The sequence below is a fragment of the Carex rostrata genome, chromosome 5, assembly GCF_964058835.1.
Source record: "Carex rostrata chromosome 5, lpCarRost1.2, whole genome shotgun sequence".
Lineage (NCBI taxonomy): Eukaryota > Viridiplantae > Streptophyta > Magnoliopsida > Poales > Cyperaceae > Carex > Carex rostrata.
The window spans coordinates 1,462,630-1,484,158 of NC_135922.1; the positions used below are offsets into that span (position 1 = coordinate 1,462,630).

General features: G+C 33.7%; 5 protein-coding genes across 15 annotated transcripts; all 5 read right to left on the reverse strand.

Annotated features, from left to right (window-relative positions):
- Positions 1-1,590: 1,590 nt before the first annotated feature.
- Positions 1,591-3,002, reverse strand: LOC144554343 (peroxidase 57-like). The gene is made up of 4 exons (XM_078302669.1): positions 2,737-3,002; positions 2,417-2,596; positions 2,127-2,286; positions 1,591-2,006 (listed from the first exon to the last, which is right to left on the reverse strand). Exons 1-4 carry the CDS (start codon positions 2,947-2,949, stop codon positions 1,591-1,593), a joined length of 969 nt encoding a protein of 322 aa, XP_078158795.1. The 5' UTR covers positions 2,950-3,002.
- Positions 3,003-7,245: 4,243 nt separating this feature from the next.
- Positions 7,246-8,153, reverse strand: LOC144554582 (peroxidase 60-like). Its single transcript, XM_078302893.1, has 2 exons — positions 8,000-8,153; positions 7,246-7,880 (listed from the first exon to the last, which is right to left on the reverse strand). Exons 1-2 carry the CDS (start codon positions 8,130-8,132, stop codon positions 7,465-7,467), a joined length of 549 nt encoding a protein of 182 aa, XP_078159019.1. The 5' UTR covers positions 8,133-8,153; the 3' UTR covers positions 7,246-7,464.
- A 136-nt stretch (positions 8,154-8,289) lies between these two features.
- LOC144554345 (peroxidase 60-like) lies at positions 8,290-8,900 on the reverse strand. The gene is made up of 2 exons (XM_078302671.1): positions 8,632-8,900; positions 8,290-8,478 (listed from the first exon to the last, which is right to left on the reverse strand). Exons 1-2 carry the CDS (start codon positions 8,842-8,844, stop codon positions 8,290-8,292), a joined length of 402 nt encoding a protein of 133 aa, XP_078158797.1. The 5' UTR covers positions 8,845-8,900.
- Positions 8,901-10,744: 1,844 nt separating this feature from the next.
- LOC144554509 (P-loop containing nucleoside triphosphate hydrolases superfamily protein) lies at positions 10,745-16,499 on the reverse strand. 2 transcript variants are annotated; one of them, XM_078302822.1, is made up of 10 exons: positions 15,850-16,497; positions 15,550-15,656; positions 14,195-14,314; positions 13,868-13,955; positions 13,345-13,436; positions 12,686-12,790; positions 12,488-12,597; positions 11,859-11,946; positions 11,254-11,289; positions 10,745-11,167 (listed from the first exon to the last, which is right to left on the reverse strand). In XM_078302822.1, exons 1-10 carry the CDS (start codon positions 15,908-15,910, stop codon positions 11,084-11,086), a joined length of 891 nt encoding a protein of 296 aa, XP_078158948.1. In that variant the 5' UTR covers positions 15,911-16,497; the 3' UTR covers positions 10,745-11,083. The 2 variants fall into 2 exon arrangements, with proteins under 2 accessions (XP_078158948.1, XP_078158949.1); XM_078302823.1 differs by lacking the exon at positions 11,254-11,289 and having other exon boundaries at positions 15,850-16,499.
- Positions 16,500-16,924: 425 nt separating this feature from the next.
- Positions 16,925-21,529, reverse strand: LOC144554831 (kinesin-like protein KIN-8A). 10 transcript variants are annotated; one of them, XR_013511772.1, is made up of 7 exons: positions 21,284-21,526; positions 20,386-20,443; positions 19,584-19,715; positions 19,030-19,398; positions 18,428-18,563; positions 17,608-17,702; positions 16,925-17,265 (listed from the first exon to the last, which is right to left on the reverse strand). XR_013511772.1 is itself a non-coding variant. In XM_078303177.1 (6 exons), the coding sequence occupies exons 2-4, from the start codon at positions 20,386-20,388 to the stop codon at positions 18,522-18,524; spliced, it is 414 nt and encodes a 137-aa protein (XP_078159303.1). In that variant the 5' UTR covers positions 20,389-20,443; positions 21,284-21,529; the 3' UTR covers positions 16,925-17,265; positions 17,608-17,702; positions 18,428-18,521. The 10 variants fall into 10 exon arrangements, 7 of the variants coding, with proteins under 7 accessions (XP_078159303.1, XP_078159304.1, XP_078159308.1 ...); XR_013511771.1 differs by lacking the exon at positions 21,284-21,526 and having other exon boundaries at positions 20,386-20,961; XM_078303177.1 differs by lacking the exon at positions 19,584-19,715 and having other exon boundaries at positions 21,284-21,529.

The following is a 21,529-nucleotide window of genomic DNA, read 5'->3' on the forward strand; positions in this document are numbered from 1 at the left end:
TCTCTTTGAATTAAGTGATAGTTTGCGAAAGAGTTTAAACAACAACGTAAGTCTACTGTCATATGTCCATTTTTGCACTGCCTTAGACTTGAGATTAAAACATGATTTTATTTTATGTTCATAAAATGTTTCAATAGTTGAAGGTTTTGACTCATTTCTTTGGAGCCTAGCCGAGTTAAATTAATTGTTCTTTTGAAGTGTCAAATAAAACATAATGAATTGGCAAAATCAAAAGAAGCTAGGCATATGACGTATTGTAATTGTTGTGTTGTAATTTTAAATAAGCAGACAAATTTTATGGATATAATTTATTTGAGTAGATACCTTACTTTATGTTACATGCACAACTCCGTAACTTTTATGTAGATTAATTGCATATTTAGATAAATTAGTGAATGTTGCTTGTATGTACAATTCGATTGGTGTTGTCAAGCTCAACGTATTAAATTAGTAACTATAAAGTTCAATAGAATTGACAAATCACTACAAAATATCAATTTATAAGAAATATCAATAAAACATATTCACATAATATATAATATTCACACAATCTTTATGATTCATAGGTATATATATTGTTTACCCATTGCATGCATAGCTCAGTAACTTTTTATGTGGATTAATTACATAATTAGATAAATTAGTGAATGCTGCTTGCATGTACAATTCGATCGGTGTTGTCAAACTCCTGTCACCAAGAGAGTGGGGAGGGGGGGGGGGGGGGGGGGGGGTTAATAGGTTATTTTATATTTTTGGTCTGAGTGATAATATTATAACGTGTCTATAAGTTATTTGGTGGAAACTAGAATAACTTTGTAATAAACTAAATATAAAATAAGTAAAGTAAATAGTAGAGTTTAAAGACACTTGATACGAGAGTTGTTTACGGAGTTCGGCACTAACGCCTACGTGTCCGGAGCCCACGACCTTCTAGATGACGCGCCTTTCTTTACCCAATGAGAAAAGAGTACAAGGTGGAACCGGTGAGTCCTTACAATTCTTCTGAGAAGTCACACGGCCCTAACAGCACAATCCGAGTCACAAGGCCCAAAAAAATTACGCAAATCATAGCAAGGTGTTAGACGACCAACAATTTTGGATATTTTAAAGATTTTCAGCGCAGGAGACCACAACAGGGCAGTAGACACGGAAATATTAAATGAAGCCAAGAAGTGATGTCCATAAAATTTGCAACGTGATCACCTTAACATTACCTTGGAAATAGTCATTAAATTTATAGAAATAAACATGAAGTTCCAAGCAATTTTCTATACAGTCTCATTCCAGTAAACTAGATCCTCAAATTTCATTAAAAAAAAGTCTTAAACATGTATATATGAAGACATTTGCTCAATTTTCTCAGTTTCATTAGCTGTTTCAACTCAATATTTTCCAAAAGATCCCATTCAGTATATGCATGATTACTTGATTAAAGAATTAATCCCGAGATAAAATTTCATGGAAATTAAATGTTACATAAAAAAAATGAAAGAACACCGCACATACAAAGAATGCATAATCAAAACATGATCCAACAACAAAAAGAAAGGTCTCTAAAAGATGAGGAAGAGATAAATTGATGATGGAGACTTAGTTTGTTTTGTAGCATACTTTTCTGATTTGACCCTGGTTTCCGGTGTACACACCGAGCAAGCCCATCTTTATCAATGCCTTGCCGAAGAGGTCCAAGAAGTAATCATTATTGCCAGCCAAGGTCTTAACAAATGAAGAGGTACTTGAATCGAACGCCAAAGCATTATCGATCGGCAGAACACCCTTGCCTTCGAGCAGCTTCTGGTAAAACAAGTTGTCAACTGTGCGTACACTGTCAGGACCGTCTAAGAAGACAACATTGGTGTCGGTTGAAGCGTCATTTTTGCAAATAAAGCTGCTGATGAAAAAAACATAGAAGGCATTCAAGCTTGGGTCGGGCTTATTAGTGCCCTTGTAGTTGTACAGCCTGTCCTTAATGACATTGCAGTGTGTCACTCCAACTGTGTGTCCACCTAAAAATAAGAAAGGAAGATGTCAACTATGTAATTGATGAGTTTCTTTACCCTTTAATATATATTCTTTAATAGTTTTTGTTTTCAATTTTTTTTTTTTGAAATTTAACGATTAGTTACCTAGCAAAACAACTGTTTCAAAGGGGCTGAAGCCCTGGTCTCCATAATATTTAAGTGCTTTAGAAACAGGGATATCTGGTGCTGGGAGATCAACATAAGATGCAAGTCCAACCATGCCATCCCTTCTTCCCATTGGTACCTCAAAGTACTTTCCTTTAGCCTTATATTTATTGATAAAAAAGGTAAATGAAAAGAAGAAAAAAAAAATTAGACAACATAATATATAACAGTTGTTAGAAGATCTCCCTAGTAATAAAGTAGATGAACCAAAACTTTTAAGTTGATCATACCGCGACAACTGCATCTCGAGTAGCAGCGGCAATGATGTCAGAACAAGAGACGACACCTGGGCATTCCTGCTCTAATGCTGCCTTGATGGTATCAACCAGGTCATAGCCTTTAACAGTGAAGTTCGGGACGGCAGTTTGCTCACTGTTCGGGCCCCGTAACATTAGTGATGCATCACATTTCTGTATTTGGGTTATCGATATTTCTCAGATAGATATTTTCTCCAGAACCAAAATAAGATTTCGAAGGATGACTTGGTAAAAGGTGTGAAAATATTGTATAAACTAAACTGTCTGTAAAAATAAAGCAGTTGATATTTAACCTTATCACCCAAGCAATCATGGAACTGGAGGCGTAGGAGGAATGCAACGATATCTGGGTCATATGCAAAGCGGGCATTGACGATACCCTTGATAATAGACTCGACATCCTTGGTCCCGCATTTGCCTTTGTAATAGCCTACTTTCACCTGGCCATAGCAGGAACTGATGAAACCAAACACAAGCAGAGTAATAATGGTTGCCCGGCTCACCATTGTTAACTTGGCTTGTTAAACTTTGTTAAATATGGTAGAGGAGGAGCGCCTTGAGGTGATGGAAGAGAAGAGTTTGCCTGCGCTATTTATAGTGGACGGGCCACGATCTATATATCCTCCTATCACTATAAGAGGAATTTAGAAAAAGAATAATGAAAGGATTGAATAAGAAACAAGACGTGATGTCCATAAAATTTGCAACTTGATCCTTTCATTATTCTTTTTGTTAATTTTTTTTTTGTTTCTATAAATTTAATGGCTATTTCCAAGAGAAATGTCAAGGTGATCACGTCGCAAATTTTATGGACATTACGTCTTGGATTCAATTCATATATCCTTGTCTACAGCCCAGTTGTGGTCTCCTGCGTTGAACTTCTTTAAAATATCCAAAATAGTTGGTCGTCTAGCAGCTTGCTATGCTTGTCGTAGTTTTACAGAGTCATTATATTAATAAGATTAAGATACATCTTCAATTAGCAAGATATGTGCGCTGTTGTTGTTTTAAAATATAGAGACTGATAATTGACTCTTAAAAAAATCCCCGAGCATCCCCCTCAAGTACTTGATGTCTAACTTCTATATCCAGCGCTCATATTTAAGAATTTAAAATTTATTTATAACCTTTACAATGGAACTGAAAAAGCTAATTTTGAAACCTCTATCTACAAGCTTTTAAAATCCTAAATCTGAGTAGTTTTAACTTCTAACTATATTTTTGTCTAACCCCTAAATCATGAGTAGTTTCCTACCAACTCCTAACTAGTTTAATATGGTATTGAAAAAACTTTTAAAATATTCCTTTCACCCACTTTTTTTTTTCCTCTAAATTTTGCAAATATAAAAATACAAACATTTTTTACTCAATTTTCTCTTTCAAATGAGATCTATGGAGAAAAAAAATTTAGTTATATTTGTGTCGTTATTTTTTACCACTTCAAATCTCTATAACTTTCAGTTTTTATATTTTGTTTCAAAATAATATAAACCTCATTAATAACACTTCAAAACTATAGAATAAAGCGTATAATCTAATGTACAAAGAATTTAAATCTCAACAATAACACATCAAAGCGTATAAAATTCAACAGTAACACTTCATGTACAAATCATATAAACCTCATTTACGAAGCCTTGAAAATTTTAATTGTTGTTGGCTGAGATTTAAAAGCTAAAATGTAAAGTGCTCACTAGCTTTACTTTAAAAAAAACAAATGACTTTAAAATAACTTAAAAGTATTTCATCATGGATCTTATATTAAAGATAAAATTGAATAGAAAACTTCCGTATTTTTAGATTCAGAAAAATGAATTGAGAATGATCAGAGAAAAAATTAAAAAAAAAAAAGGTGAAAGAAATCTTTCCTTTTTTTGGTTTGAAGACAAAAGTAGTTAGGAGTTAAAACTATCTATATTTAGAATTTGAATACTTTCAGATAGAGGTTTAAATGTTTACGAGTAGAATTTTAAATGGTTATAAATAATGCTTTAAATGTTTGGATATTAGCATTGGAAATTAAAGTCAGACAAATATTGAAAAAAAAATTTCTTAGAATTTGAACTACTTGGGTAGCGCGTTCATGTATGATAGCTCAGGGGACTAGAACATTTTTCTCAAGAACAAGAAATTTGGGCTACTAAACAGCAGTTGACAACAATTGCAACTCCATCGGAAAACATAGAGAAATCAAATTAAAATTTCCATTGTTTTATCCTTCTTTTTTTTTTAGAAAGTGAAATAACCCACCGATTCATTAGAAATCTGTGACACTCATAGGTGTTGGTACCAAAATGGTATCAATCACCTATGAATTGTTTTTACAACTCGAATATTTAAAAAAAAAAAAAAAGTAAACCATTAGCATCCAAGTACCAATAAGCATAGGGGCGCAGGTTGTATACTAGAGGGGTAGGCACTTGCCTACCCTGGAATTTTTTTTTTTTTTTTTTTTATGGTCTTAGGTCTGAAAGATGCTTACTCTGAAAATAAAACATGCCTATCCCTGGCCCAGTCCTCTACCTTCTAACATAGATAACCCAAACTAATTCTAGCATCCCACCCACTAGGCTGCCCGTACCCGCTAACTAAACTAAATCCAAATAGACAGAGGCGTAGAAAAGAGAATCTGAGGTGATTTAGAAAACCACTGATTCATATGAGGTCGTGCCTCGGAGTAGAAAAAGAGGCGATATGAAGAGACCGTTGAGGAGATTCTCGAAGCTCGCGGATCCCTGTTGTGCCCGTGTGTCAATAGCGTCTTCTCACCTCACTTCCACTGGTACGATACCAATTTCTTAAATCTATTTCTAGTATAAATAAAGTGCTTCAACCAAAACGGACAACATATAATCTACTTCTTTTGGAGAATTTATATATGATGTCAGCTCGTAATTTGTTTTTTTGGAAGAACAATTGATATACATTTTGAATTGAGCAAGATTTGAAGCTTTTGGGCACTCACTAATTCACTACTAGACTACCAGTCCAATCATGTACTGGTACGATTTGAAGAATAGAAATCTATCTTTTTAGTGGATTTGATTTTGGGTGTATAATCTACTTCTTTCTCTCTTAAAACTTAATAAAGAACTCTTTTTTTTTCAGTACACATCATAAGTTGCCCTGATTGAACCGAAATTGGGGCAAAGATTATATTAATTAACTTGATAGAGGTCCATTAATTAAAGACAATTCTTCATTTAGAGGACTAATTTAAGAACTGTATTCCTAGGATGTGAGACCTTCAAATTAGGTAATTATGCAAAGGTGTATGCTGATGTCAATCTGGAGCCCGTATTAATTATGTATTGGTATGTTTCTAGCATGAGGACATATATACATTCTTCGAGCCTGAGCTCCTATCTAAGCCATCAAATGCTCCAGGATCTAGCCTCTAATTGAGGAAGACTGGAAGGCTTTTAAGAAAATTTACCAATCTTGGGAGGCTGGAGCAAGAATCAGGGATACTTCTACTTATTGTTTGGAGAGGCCAAAATGAATTGGCGGACTACTTAGCTAGAAAGGGTAGAATACAGAACTGGGATTGTATTGGTTTTTATTGATCGATCCCATGTTTTAGAAGTTAAAGAAACCGATATAGAAAATACAATCTGAGCTTCTTCAATTGTTGTCGCAAATCTTTTGATTGCTGAAATTGTTTGCTTAGCATTTAGTTGGACCAATTAGTAAGGTAACTCTAATTTCGTACCAATTAGTTATTAATAATATGTAATCTAGAATATGTATCAATTTGTGATTTTTTTTTGTAACTATACATGTTCTTCTATATACATTTGCCTACCTCTGATACAATTTCTGACTTCGCCACTAAACATGCATACCCTACAACAAAAGAACTACACATCAATCTATCATCTCAAAACATAACAACAATAAGATTACAAGGAAATTATAAAAATTGTTATATCATGATTTTTAAATATATTCTTTAAACATTTTGTACTTGGACATGCATATCTTCATATTTTCTAATTCCGTTGAGTATTCCAATTTGGTAAGAAAAAAAAGGTATACCCAAATTTGTTAGCAATTTCAATACACCAAATCATACCTCAGCTACTGCCCCCCAAAAAAAAAAAGCTTTTGACATTAATTTGTTTCCAATTTCTTTGAGCATTCCAATTTCTTAAATCCTTTTGACACCAATTTCTTAAAACCTTTGTTTCCAATTTATTATAATCTGCAATTTTAAAGATAGCTTAATAAATAGTAAAAAGAATCCAAAAAATATATAATTTGATCTCCAAATACAATTTAATATAGAGATCATTTCTAATGGTTTGAATCGATTATTTGAACATTAAAAATTTTAAAACTAATTGGTTGCACCACAGCTCCAGAAGAAATGTTTTGATATTAGCCAACCTCTCTCTCTATATATAGAGAGAGAGAGAGAGAGAGAGAGAGTTTGGCTAGCTTTTTATTAATATAAGATGTTTTGTGCTATCGTTTTGAAAATCTATTAATAGATTTCATAATGACCAATCTAAACTGTTAAAATCGATATATTTCACAAGTAATAGATTTAAATTTGTATAATCCTCACCGTTGACAACGTTGAGAACCACATGCAGGCCGCCCCTTTAGATCTAGATGACAACTTTCAAACAGGACTTGTGGGTCCTTCAAGTTTTTCAATTTTCCATTCTTTTATCGAAATTGTACTATTTGTGCAGTGAAATCCCTACTTGGCAGGTTATTTCATCATTTCGAACTAATTTTCAGAAAGAAAAAGTTTCTTACTTTTTAACATTTGCACAATTTTCTCAATTTCATTAGCTGTTTCAACTCAATATTTTCCAAAAGATCCCATTCAGTCCATGCATGCTTACTCAATTAAAGACTTAATCCCGAGATAAAATTTCATGGAAATTAAATGTTACATAAAAAAAATGAAAGAACACCGCACATACAAAGAATGCATAATCAAAACATGATCCAACAACAAAAAGAAAGGTCTCCAAAAGATGAGGAAGAGATAAATTGATGATGGAGACTTAGTTTGTTTTGTAGCATACTTTTCTGATTTGACCCTGGTTTCCGGTATACACACCGAGCAAACCCATCTTTACCAATGCCTTGCCGAAGAGGTCCAAGAAGTAATCATTATTGCCAGCCAAGGTCTTAACAAATGAAGAGGTACTTGAATCGAACGCCAAAGCATTATCGATCGGCAGAACACCCTTGCCTTCGAGCAGCTTCTGGTAAAACAAGTTGTCAACTGTGCGTACACTGTCAGGACCGTCTAAGAAGACAACATTGGTGTCGGTTGAAGCGTCATTTTTGCAAATAAAGCTGCTGATGAAAAAAACATAGAAGGCATTCAAGCTTGGGTCGGGCTTATTAGTGCCCTTGTAGTTGTACAGCCTGTCCTTGATGACATTGCAGTGCGTCACTCCAACTGTGTGTCCACCTAAAAGTAAGAAATGAAGATGTCAACTATGTAATTAATGAGTTTCTTTACCCTTTAGTATATATTCTTTAATACTTTTTGTTTTCAAATTTCCTTTTTGAAATTTAAGGATTAGTTACCTAGCAAAACAACTGTTTCAAAGGGGCTGAAGCCCTGGTCTCCATAATATTTAAGTGCTTTAGAAACAGGGATATCTGGTGCTGGGAGATCAACATAAGATGCAAGTCCAACCATGCCATCCCGTCTTCCCATTGGTACGTCAAAGTACTTTCCTTTAGCCTTATATTTATTGATAAATATGAGAAATGAGAAGCAAAAAAAAAATTAGACAACATAATATATAGCAGTTGTTAGAAGATCTCACTAGTAATATTAATTGGTATAATGTAGATCCACCAAAACTTTTAGTTTAACATACCGCGACAACTGCATCTCGAGTAGCAGCTGCAATGATGTCAGAACAAGAGACTACACCTGGGCATTCCTGCTCTAATGCTGCCTTGATGGTATCAACCAGGTCATAGCCTTTAACAGTGAAGTTTGGGACGGCAGTTTGCTCACTGTTTGGGCCCCGCAACAGTAGTGATGCATCACATTTCTGTATTTGGGTTATCGATATTTCTTAGAAAGATATTGCACAAAAATATATCAAAAATAAGATTTTGAAGGATGACTTGGTTAAAGCTGTGAAAATATTGTATAAACTAAACTATGTATACAAAAACAAGGCTGTTGATATTTTATATTTAACCTTATCTCCCAAGCAATCATGGAACTGGAGGCGTAGGAGGAATGCAACGATATCTGGGTCATATGCAAAGCGGGCATTGACGATACCCTTGATAATAGACTCGACATCCTTGGTCCCGCATTTGCCTTTGTAATAGCCTACTTTAACCTGGCCATAGCAAGAACTGATGAGACCAAACACAAGCAGAGTTATAATGGTTGCCCGGCTCACCATTGTTAACTTGGCTTGTTAAACTTTGTTAACTATGGTAGAGGAGAAGCGCCTTTGAGGTGATGGAAGAGAAGAGTTTGCCTGCGCTATTTATAGAGGACGGGCCACGATCTTTATATGTAGAAAGAAAGCCTTGACTTTATTTTTAAATCTTATCTAAATGGTCAAAACTTGATCATGTAATTATCCTATCACAATATATATAAGACGAATACCGCAACATAAATATTAATCTCTGTTGCAAGGTTCAGCAAGGTGTTGTTTGAACTTTGAAATATGACAAGTACTGTATTAGGATTTGGGAATGGGAAACACTACAGATAGAACCAGCTAATAATTAATTTGCTTTGTTTAATCATAGGTCCCTTAGCCAATTAAGATATTATAATGTGATGGCCAAGTTATGCAATGCAAGTTTAAATTGATTCACATTCCTTGAATTTTAGTCTTATTTTTGACTGAAATTAGTTTGTTTTCTGCTGCATTTTGGGCATCTACAATGTACAAATATATAAGTGGCAAATTAAATATCTCATGACTTTCACTATTAAATAGTTTCTGTAAGTATCACAATATTAGAAAAAACAGAATAAAAAAATCTCCATGTGAATCTACATCTTAATTGGCGGTGTGCTTATGGCAAAACTTATCACCATGAAGTATGATGGTAGTCGCACTATACATGCACATATCGTACAAATGACATCTCTTCGCAAAACTTAAGAGTTTGGGAATGACAATTTACGAAGGGTTTCTAGTTCAATTTATCTTGAATTCTCTGCCGAATGATTTTATAATCCGTTCCAAATTAATTATAATGCTCAAGAAAAGAAATGGAACATAAATGAATTGACTAGCAAACTTGTTCAGGAAGAAACAAGGCTTAAGGAATTAAAACCTAACACTGTTCATTTTTCAAACTTAAAAGCTGGGTCGGGTTCTAATGCTAAACTAGGGAAAGCTAAGACCAAGAAGAAGGGAAAAGTCTTTCAAGTGTTTTCTAATGCAAACTTCAAGAAAGAAGGGAACAAGCAAAAGTGTCATTTTTGGTTCGAAAAGAAAGATACGACTCATACTTTTGTTATTTTGAGTCAAATTTTATTAATGTTTCTAATAATACTTGGTGGATTGACTCAGGCTCTACAACTCATATTTCAAACAATTTACTGGGATTTCTTACGATCCAAAGCACAAGCCAAAGTCGACAAAGTGAAAGATATGTAATTATGGGCAATAAAGACAAGGTGCCAGTAGAAGGTGTCGGTACATACCGACTTGTATTATGTTATGACAATATTGTTGATTTGTATGATACACTATATGTACCTTTGTTTTCTCGCAACTTATTATCTGTATCTAAGTTGGATGATTGTGGTTATGTATTTAAATTTGAATCTAAATACTTTAGTTTATATAAAAATAATTGTATGATTGGTTGTGACAATTTGATTGATGAATTAAATAAATTAAAGTTAGATAATTCTAACATACTTCACACTTTAATCTCACACTTTGAATTCTTTGAAATTTGAAGGTGCAAACCTGTTCGGCTGTTCCTTTAGACGCCATCTCTTTATGGTTGCCACGTTCTTTCATTATTCTTTTTCTTAATTCCTTTTTTGTTTCTATAAATTTAATGAGTATTTCCAAGGGAATGTCAAGGTGATAACGTTGCAAATTTTATGGACATCACGTCTTGGCTTCAATTCATATTTCCGTGTCTACAGCCCAGGTCTCCTGCGTTGAACTTTTTTAAAATATCCAAAATTGTTGGTCCTCTAGCAGCATGCTATGTGCTGCGTTGTTGTTTTAAAATATAGCTTAAATTAGATCAAGAACAATAAATTTGAGCTACTAAACAACAGTTGACAACAATTGCAACTCCATAAGAAAAAAAAATGCAATACTTCTAGTTCCTTCAAACTTTACAAGTAAAAAAAAAAAAGTTTGTTCCAAAAATTTATTTTCTTTAAAGTTTGCCAAACTATTTGCACATTCAAAAGTACGTTATTCAAAAAAGGTGCAAAAGCCTTTACATTTCAATCCCACATCCTTTAATTGAACAACAAAACAAACACTAACAGTATTTCTCTTAGTTCTTAATAAGATATGAGATATAAAGCACATAAAAATCTCCAAGTATCCTTCCTAACTGTAGGAGATTATCAATGTCATTTAATAGCTGAGGTTATATGATAGTGACCATCATTTTTTTTTTGGGTATCAAATTGCATTGGAAATTTTACGGCTTGGTAAAGCGAGCCAATTTACTGAGAACAGATCTAAGGCATCTGATGCCGCCTCCAGTCTTTGAACTCACCATCATCTACATTTATTATATAAATTAGATATGAAATTTCGACATAATTTTTTGAAACTAAAACTTCTAAACATGGGGAGATTAAGACTTACCACAGGATTAACAACTGATTTGTTTTTCTTCAAACTCTGCATTTGATAAGATGATGTCAAAATATAATTCAAATAAAAATAGTTTAAGAATACTCCAGAAGGTAACCATTTCTAGGCTAGGTAAAGGTATTAACAGGGGCGTAACTAGAAAATTTAGATTGAGGGACTGAAACATAAAATGCACAGTAGACAGTAGGTAGGGTTTGAACCTAAGTTTCTACAACTAGGGGTGTTCATAGGTTCGGTCCAAACCAAATTAAAATAGGCAAATTAAAGTTTTTTCCAGTTTTCAAAAATCAAACCGAACCGAAACGAACCGAACCAAAATAGAATAAGAACCGAACAACTACAACAACAACAAAGCCTTTAGTCCCAAACAAACCGAAGTAAATTTCAGTTTGTTTGGTTGAACTGAAATAGGATATTAATCATAAAAATAAACATTTTTTTGTTAATTTTTGGAATTTTGTTAAAGATGGATTTAAAAATTTTGTTTGGCTCGATTTTAACTGGTTGGAGGTAAATACCGGTTTGGCTCAATTAAATTTCAATATACATAATTAAAATTTCAACATAGGCAGCCTACATTTATAGGAGGTAAATACCTCTTGGATTTGCATAGCTCGGCGAGCCACATCAATAGGGAAAACTATGTCACTCTTTGTTAATACAATCTGGTATGGTGTTTGTGATCTGATGAGTTAAAAAAAATTTATACAAGCTATTAGAAATGTAACATTTTCTCTCCTTTTCATCATAGAAACTAGAAGAGAACTTAACACGACTTTTTTTTTAACTATATTCAAACGCACATTGGTCTGTACTATGGATCAATATCTCCGTTTACAAAGTCCAAATAGCCAATCTGAACTATTAAACATGATTTTCAATGAAAATGTACTTGCAAACTAAATTTTACATTTTTTAGAATTTGTTTACTATTTTTTTAAATAGATAGAAAATCACTACTTTTTAATGGTATCTTTTTAGATAAATTGATTTTTTACCAATCTAAAAAAATAGTAAAAATTTTTTTTAAGAAAAATGTAAAATTTGATCTACAAGTGTATTTTCCGTCGGAGATCATGTTGAACGGTTCAAATCTATTGTTTGGACTTTGAAAATGGAGATATTGATCCATAGTACATACCAATATGCGCTATGCATATTACCGTAGCCTCACTCAAAAAACAATACCTTTTGTAACAACTGTATGAGATGAAAATAAAATTACCTTTCCATAAGATCAATCAGCTCATGATCCCTTGGTTTCATACCCCACTTGGTATCAACCAAGAGGCACACTCTTTGTAATCCAACCCGAGTTGACACATACTCCTTCACCTACAAAAAAACAAAAACAATGAAAAATAGAATCAATGAAAAATTTGCACAGCTTGTTGTTCTCACATACACATTTTAGATTACTTACAAGTTCTTCCCATGATTCTTTAACTTCTTCTTTAGCATATGCAAAACCATACCCCGGCAAATCGACCATACAAAGCTTAGAAGCAAGTCTGAAAAAGTTTACAGTCTGTACAAAGTAAAATTGAATTCAATCAGTTCACTAAAGAGTCTAAATCAACTTACAAATCCCAGATAAAACCAACTAAAGAGTCGAATGATTTTTTTTTTCAATTACTATTGACAATTATTTATGAGATGGGCTACGGTGAGTTGCGAAGTAAAGCGACTATTTTACTTCATGCTCATATTTTGCGATTTTTAAGTTCAAAACGTCGATCCGAACCGTTCATCTTGTTCTCCATATTGAAATGTGCTTGGAGTCCAAATTTTACATTTTTTCGAATTTTTTTACTATTTATTAAGTAATTTTGAAAGTCACTGATCTGATGGTCCAGAAAATTTTACTGTTCACAGCAAAACAGAAATTTTCAAAAATGCTTAATAAATAGTAAAAAAATTCCAAAAAATGTAAAATTTGGTCTCCAAGCACATTTCAATATGGATTAAACATCTAACGGTTCGGATCAATCGTTTGGACTTTCAAAATAAAAATATGGCGTGAAGTAGAAACGTGTTTTACTTCGCAACTCACCGTAGCCCACCTCATTATTTATTATATACCTGAGTAAGACCTGGCTTATCTGAGGTTCTAACGACACCCCATTGCCTCGTTAGTGCATTCAGAAGAGAAGATTTTCCAACATTTGACCTACCTAAACAAACCAAACATCAAATTAAAGATTCTAACAGTATTTTTTTATATATTATGCAAAACTAGCATAGTTCAACTCAAAATTGAATATTTACATGTTCCACTAATATTATATGTAAAGGCTTGTGTTGAGCATTATAGTCCTTATATATGCACCTTAAAACAAAAACAAAAACAAAAAAAGAAAAAGCCAAAAAAATAGAAAAAAAAAATAGCTTGAATTCTAAACAGCCAGTACAAATCAGTATCACATTTGTTAATCAAACTGTATATGATAAAGGCACGCATTGAAAGAAAGCAACATGGTAGAAAACAAGGCAGTAAGTTACTTCAGATCATCACAAATTAATCCCAAAAAATATATATATATATAAATTTAAGTTATAACTATATGAAGATAATATAAGAAATTTGTCTGCATTATAAGATTACCAGCAAATGCTATTTCTGGAAGAACAGGAGGAGGAAATGATGATGAAATCTTAGCAGCTGCAAAGAACTCCAACTTATTTCTAAATACCTGTAATATATTCAAGAAATCAAATTACATAATCAATGGAGGTGTCCATAAGTAAACAGTATAAGTTCTATATAATATGGATGCATGCCTGACAATTTATTTATCAAAATCATAAATACAGATTTTGTTTAAACCATTTTCCCGAAAACCCAAATAACTCTTAACTCGGAACTGATTTCAAATCCAAAAAACATTATTTTTAATTATGAAGAAATAAAAAAAAGACAAGAAATACATACAGCGTGTTCAATTCGCTCTCTTTCGATGCTTTTAGAGAAGGGAATGTTGTCAAGAGGAGCAGAAAGCTTCACATTGTAACCGGCATTTGTTAATTCATTCAGCCGTCTACGCCCCAAAAGCTGTCAGTAAAATCTAGGTCACAATTTTGTAACTCTGGTGGGTAGTACTGTACCACAGGTTAGTGGTACAAGTTAGATCGGCATTTTTATCCAAAGTTTAAAAAAACAATAATCAGGTCTGAACAATAATTAGAAAGATTGGTGCAGGTGCAGGTGATGGTTGTCTTAGTGTTTGGTCCAGTTTAATTAGGGCATTTCATAATTGAATGAAACAGGTGTTTTGTCTCAATGCAGCTTTTCTAATATTTATATATTTTTATTTGGAGTCTATGGTACTATGCATAGCGCATAATGGTCCGTACTAAGGATATTGATCTTCATTTTCAAAGTCCAAACAATCGATCTGAACCGTGCAACATGGTCTCCATATAAAAAAGTACTTGTATATCAAATTTTACATTTTTTAGAATTTTTTACTATTTTTATTATAGGAAGAAAATCACTTGATCTAAAATTCTAGACCATTCAAAAGTAGTGATCTCTACCTATCTAAAAAAAAAAAATTCCAAAAAATGTAAAATTTAGTTTGCAAGTACATTTTCATATAGAGAACATTTGAACGGTTTATATCAACTATTTGAACTTTGAAAACAAAGATATTGATCCATATCATGGAGGAATCATTGCTAAGGATAGTACCATAGCCTCACTCATTTTTTTGAATATTTTGTAGTAAAAGGTTCTGGGTAATACCGAATTTACCCTTTGGTATTGAAACTAAATAATATAGCAAAATGCAAATGAATGGTTCAAACGCAACCAACCAGAATTTGCTAGAAACATAGTTACTGGCCATTGCAAAGTTCTGAATTTATGATTGATATTCTAATTAATTATTTATATCTCTTTGAAACCATTTTTCTTGCAAAAAATCACATATTTCATCATCATTGCACAAAACCTTTATTTGTTTCAATTTGTTCTCATACTATAAGCGATCAGAGTTACAATTTTTAGAAAAACAAGACAAACTTAAAGGGGAAAAAAGAAATTAAAAAGATAATTAGATATTGAGAAGAATCACTTCTGTTTACTACAACAAGATATCCAAATGATTTACAGTTTTTGTTTGGATTATCAACTCAAGGGTAATGTGGTCATTCTTTTAGTCTAAAATGCTTATTGTCAGATGTCTCTGCAAATAAGACAAACCACTGGCACCTAATTCAAATACCAGTAACTGGCAACCACTTTTTGCGAAATTTTCTCTTAAAATTATAAAGTAAATTACATACATTTTCTTCAACAAATGAAAGGATGGATGTGCTAGGCTGTATAGCACGAAACTGAGCATTCTTTGATATCTCGGCCACATTTTCTTCAGCATTTTCTTCAACATTTTCTGGCACACATGAAAAAAAAAGAAAAACAATTACCAACTGCAAATTGAGAAAGGGCTTAGGAAAAATTATACAATATAAGTTCATAGATAAAATTTAGCTACTGATATTAAAAACTACTGACTTCACTTCAGCATATTGTTTAGGGTTTAGGGTTTTAGATAAAAACTACTGATATTTATTTGAAATTCTCACCTTTCTGGTAAGGGGTATCATCGAGCCGTTTGTTTGATGCATCGTAGGGATCGATTTTCATGGCCCGTTTCCTCTTTACTTGGTCGCCTTTTTCAACAGAACCCCTTATTAACTCCTTCCTAATAACCCTAACTTTCTTCCCAGATTTATCTAAAACCCTAGATGGCAACCTCCGAACTTTTGGTTCAGTATCAGTATCAGTAGCAGAACCCTGATTCTCTTTATCTCTATCCTCCTTTTCTGAAATTTGTTTCTTTGAATGAACATCCCTTTTTGAAAATTCTTTATTTTTGAAATCAACCTTGTTGCCCCCTTTAATACTTTACTTTGACAGTTTGTAAAACCTCGTCATCGAAATCGAAAGCCGGTGAGTCAGTGTGGTGGGTTCTCTCTACTTTTCTCTCCCTTGAGACTCTCTTGGTGGATTGACTCAGTGTTTCATCTGTATCTCTCTTGTTTTCTCTGAACTTGGTTTTACCAGAATCAGTAGCAGATGTTGTTCTCTTCTTGGTAGACCTCAAGGGAGCTCGAACTCGAACTGGCATTATTCAAAAGAAAGGTTCAATAGCTTGCGCGGAAGGTGTTTGTGGAAATGTCACAGAGGAAAAAAAAAAGAAAAGAGCAAAACGAGAGAGTACCAAAGTAGAATGAATCATTACAGTGCCTATTTGTATGATAGGGGTACGCTTTAAGATTCATGTCAGGTTAAAACAAACGATGGAGATCTCATTCTATACGGTAGGGTACCGCACAGGTCTGGAGTCGGTGAAGTTAGGTCAGAGATTGCTCTTCTTTGGAGAAAGAAAGAAAGAAACGGACCGAGTTGGGCCTGCCCACTTGACCCAGTTATAAAATCCAATTATTGATAAATAAATTTCATAAAACTGCTGTTTGGGCTTCTAAATGGATATCATAGACAACCTCAATACAAGTATACTTGTTCTATAGACAGCTCGTATGACTCCCAATATACGTACTAGTCAAGTGTCCATGTTGCAGTGAGAATTGATATTATTATATCATAGTAATTAATCTCAACTAATTATAATCTCATAAATCGATAATTTGTACCCCATTACATATAAATCAGGAGATCTTATAAACATTCGTAAGAGGCTTAAATCCATTTTGAATACACATATTTGATTGTAAATATAAAAGATCCCCTAAAATTCATTTAAAAGCTATCATAATCCTTAAACAACGAATATCTAAACCTCTCATAATTCCAAGATTTATTAACAATATAGAAGCAACACACTGATATCCTTGTTTTCAACACCTTCGAGATAGCCTCTCTAAATATTGTTGCATCAGCTTGTAGTGGACAACATACCATTGCCTTTGTTAATTCGCCAATTTGTTTCTTTTCTCATTTCACTCCATATATTGGTTCACATTTGTATCACAAATCACCTGAATAAACAAAACAAGAAAAAATATCCGTTAGAAATAAAAAAAAACCAATGGGGATGGGCACCCTTTTCTTTATGCCTATTTCGACCCCTGCTGCAGTGGTATTTCTACTTTTGTTAACACATGTAAAACTTAATGTGGTCAATAAAAGTATAGTATCGATGTATAATCAAGATACATGTAGTAACAACAGGTAATCCAAGGGCATCTAAGACACCTCCTTTTAACATATAAAATCAATTTTCCCAAGAAAAACATCGCCGATAACTTCAAATGAGTGAAAAGACTGCATTTATGTCAGCATATGAATATAAAACTGAATACTTTTAATAAATTTATTACCTCCCAGTGATTATCAACAAACTTGAAGTTTCACACACTTTGTTTCTCAATTGTCTTGGAAATGCTTGTGAATTTTTGTTGCAATGCATCAACCACTTTATTCAACCCATGGGGGTAGGATTTGATCAGCGGAACCCATAAAAACAAAATGAAAAAATTAAATATATTTTATCTAAACTGTTTTTCAATACAGGCACTTTTCAATACACCATAGCAAAAAACCATAATACCAAATATAAAGAGAAAAAATCCTTTATCTTTTTTCTCATTCTAATACTACCTAAGCAACACTTCACAAGTTAACCGCATAATATGTGAGAAATCAGACCGAATGTTGGTACGTTTAAAGGAATTAATTGGACAAAACAGTCCCTATTTATGAGGAATTAACATCTCCTGAGATATCTCCAACTTTGTGTAGATATGTGGAAAATCCAAACTGTTTAAATACTTTCTGCATGAATCTCAAAGTAAATAATACTGACCCCCTGTATTACGAATAGACAGAAATAAAGTTGGCCCGACTTTAGATAAACTGAAAATTTGAGATATCTCAAAGGATAGGGACTCATTTATGAGGGGGATTATAAGATATTTTTTCTTATTCTTTTGGGGCCAGTCGTATATGAAAAACAAAATTACAATTCAACCAGTTGCCACCACAGAAAGCTGAAGGTGTAGTAACACTCTTTCCATGTAACTCAGAAACCACCCCATCCTCAACTGCTGTAGCTTGAGTTACAGGCAAGTCAATTGCAGCATCAAATATAAACATAAAACAAAAAATATACATATATTTGATTTAAGAACAATAATCTACCTCATCTTCCGGAGAGATAACCATCCCGTACTACAAAGCTATCCTCACTCTCTTCTTCTTCGGCCTTCGGAGTTTTTTCCTCTAATTCCTCTTCCTAATCCTTCTCACAGTCCAATAGACTCTCGTCAGAATCCTCCTAAATCAAGAGAAAGCTACAAATTAATTACTCCATCAACAAATAACATATAATAGGAGTGATGTTAATGGTACATGCAGATCCAATTTTATATCTATCTATAATTTTTTACTATTTTTTATTTTTTAGATATATAGAAAATCACTTCATCTAGACAATTCAAAAGTAATGATTTTTTACCTATCTGGAAAATTAGTAAAAGAACTCTAAAAAATCTAAAAAATCTAATTGTTGAGATGAACTATTTGAACTTTGAAAATAAAGATATTAATCCATAGTACGGACCAATCCGTGTTATGCATAGTACTATAGCTACACTCCAGATAATATATAAATAATCATTCAGTTCACTAAATATTGACCTCTTCCCCTTCCTCTTCTCTATCCACCTCACAATCCAAGTCTGGATCTATCTTGAAAGGGTGTTTTGACCTAATCACCGAACTGGACATGATGTAGATAATACCTTACTCTTGATCTCCTTGGCCCGGTCAGCCCAGTGCAGTGTGTTTTGCGTGTCACCAAACACCAGATTTGATGGGCTGACATTTGCAATCATCACTGTGTTGCACGCACCCCCAAGCGAGTCCTTGAGCAGCTGTGTCAGCTTGGAGTTGCGGTACAGTATGTGCTTCTTCCCTTTAACCAAGGCATTGATGCAACTACTCAGGGCAAGTAACAAGCGGTTTATGTTGGCACCCTCAATGGACTGGAGACTTCGCTGGTCGGTTGCCAGTGCCCGCTCTGACCCCGCAAGATCGATTAGAGAGAGCTTCCCAACCCGGGTTAATATGGCATTTGTAGCTGGGTCTTCTACCTTGTACTCTGCAATAACCTAAAATAGAAGAAAGGGAGAAAAAAGTTCTTCGCCTTAAACAAGATTTGTAGTATAATCTTGCTTACATTTAAATGAGACCAAAATGTCAGGGAGTTCAACCAAAAAAAATTTAGATTATTATGGCATCATTGTTGTACTGGTATTTATTTCATATGGAGCAGTAAGATGCAGGTAATTATTACCTGTAAGATAGCATGAGAACGTGCCTTCACTTTCAATAATCAATCGTGCCAAGTCATATTTGACAATAAAACACGAGAAAAACCTATCAGTGCACAATACATCTCATGGAAAAGATACGTCTACTGATCCTTCTTTCAAAAAAATTTAATACAAATTGTGAGTTGGCAATTTGCAAGGCTAACCTTCAAAAAAGAAAGAAAAAACGTTCAATTGATCCTTGCTAAGGCAAAACACTGAAACAGTGATGCACACAATACCACTTTAAACCCATTAAGAAATTAAAATATACGCATGAAGTACAAACGGAGTTAATCAAATGTCTACTAATGAAGAAATATTTGAAGTGTCAATATGTAAAACTCATTTGAAGTGTCAATATGTAATCAGCAGCTCGGTGTAAAGTTATTTTTCTAAAAACCCACAAATAAGACTCTTTCAAACTGCATAGGCAGTTAAGATTGACCATTGTACAGAAAGTCAAGCTTGATCAAATTCGTCATTGAAAAGATCAATCAAATACAATACAACAGTATCAGTAGTTCATGGCTAGAGGATTATACTGATGAACTGGTCATATACAGTAAGGTGATAAATTTTAACAATTATTAAAAAATACAGGGGACCTTCTGCAAACACAAAAATTATGGGCATTTTTAGTAAAAAAATGAAAAAATTTAACGGAGAACTGAGAAAGGGATATTATGGGCGTGCAAGTACTAATGGCAGGTCCCACCAGTATATAAGCTAGGTATTGCAAACTAAAACTAAACAGTAAAAGAATGGAGAATAATAACTCTATACCATATTTCTCACTTGCCGATACAAGAAGCCGGTGCCTTCCACTCAGTCCAATATAGTTCTGCACATATATACAAAATCAATTTATCTAATAAAATTATTTTAAGTGTATCAGATAAAAGTAACTTCTCGAGGTAGCTTACTTAGGAAAGTTTGAGCTGTATTCATACCTTTTCCTAGACCACTCATGTTAAATTGAAGCAAACCAATTCTTTGTCTTTTCTCATGAAAAGTTCTCATTCTCTTATATATTTGTGTCTTTACTCATTCCTTAATTTCTTTGTATCTTTACTCATGAAAAGATACAGTTGTATAGCAAATCAAAAATAACATTTGCGAAAGGATACAATTATTAATTTTCACTTTCTTAATATAGATTGTAGATTCAAAGGCACGTATAAAATTTGTCTTATAAAGCTATAATAATTCAATAAAATAAAAATAAAAATAAAAAGTATTTCGGCAAGACCTCGTCATTACATCATAATTTACTAACATTCTGGTGTTCTAAATTGAAAAACAGATACTTCTGTCATGTGATTTGTGAGAGTATTTTTTGCTAAACCAAGCAAATAGAACACTTCCTAGCAAGCAAATAGAACACTTCCAACTGGTACCATGCCAAACAAAAATTGATGTGCCTTTCAGCATCAATTGTTATATGCAACCAAATACTTCTAAGTGATGAAGTAAATAGAAACGAAAGAGAAATTGACCCAACTGGTACCAAGCTGGTACCCAAATTGATACTAAACCAAATCACACAACGCTAAAGACCCAAAACCTCAAATTGAACCAAGCCCAAAATGAATTCACGGAATCAGAACCAGAACCGAGAGCTGATCGATTCCAGTACCAATTTACCACAACTCAGATAAAGAGAGAAAGAGAGAGAACGCACCTGAGCGAGAGAAGAGCGACCGAGCGAGAAGAGCTTAGAGACCCAGCGAGAGAGCAAGAGCAGCGACCCAGCGAGCGACGGAGCAGCGAGGTCAGAGGAGAGCAAGGTGAGAGAGCGACAGAGGGCGAGCGACGGAGCAGAAAACGAGAAAGCGAAAGAATCGATGGGCTACTCGCGTAGGTCGGTTCCGCGCGGGGAAGGATAAAAAAAAAGCGCAGTGTGGAGAAGGAGAAAGATGAACACGCG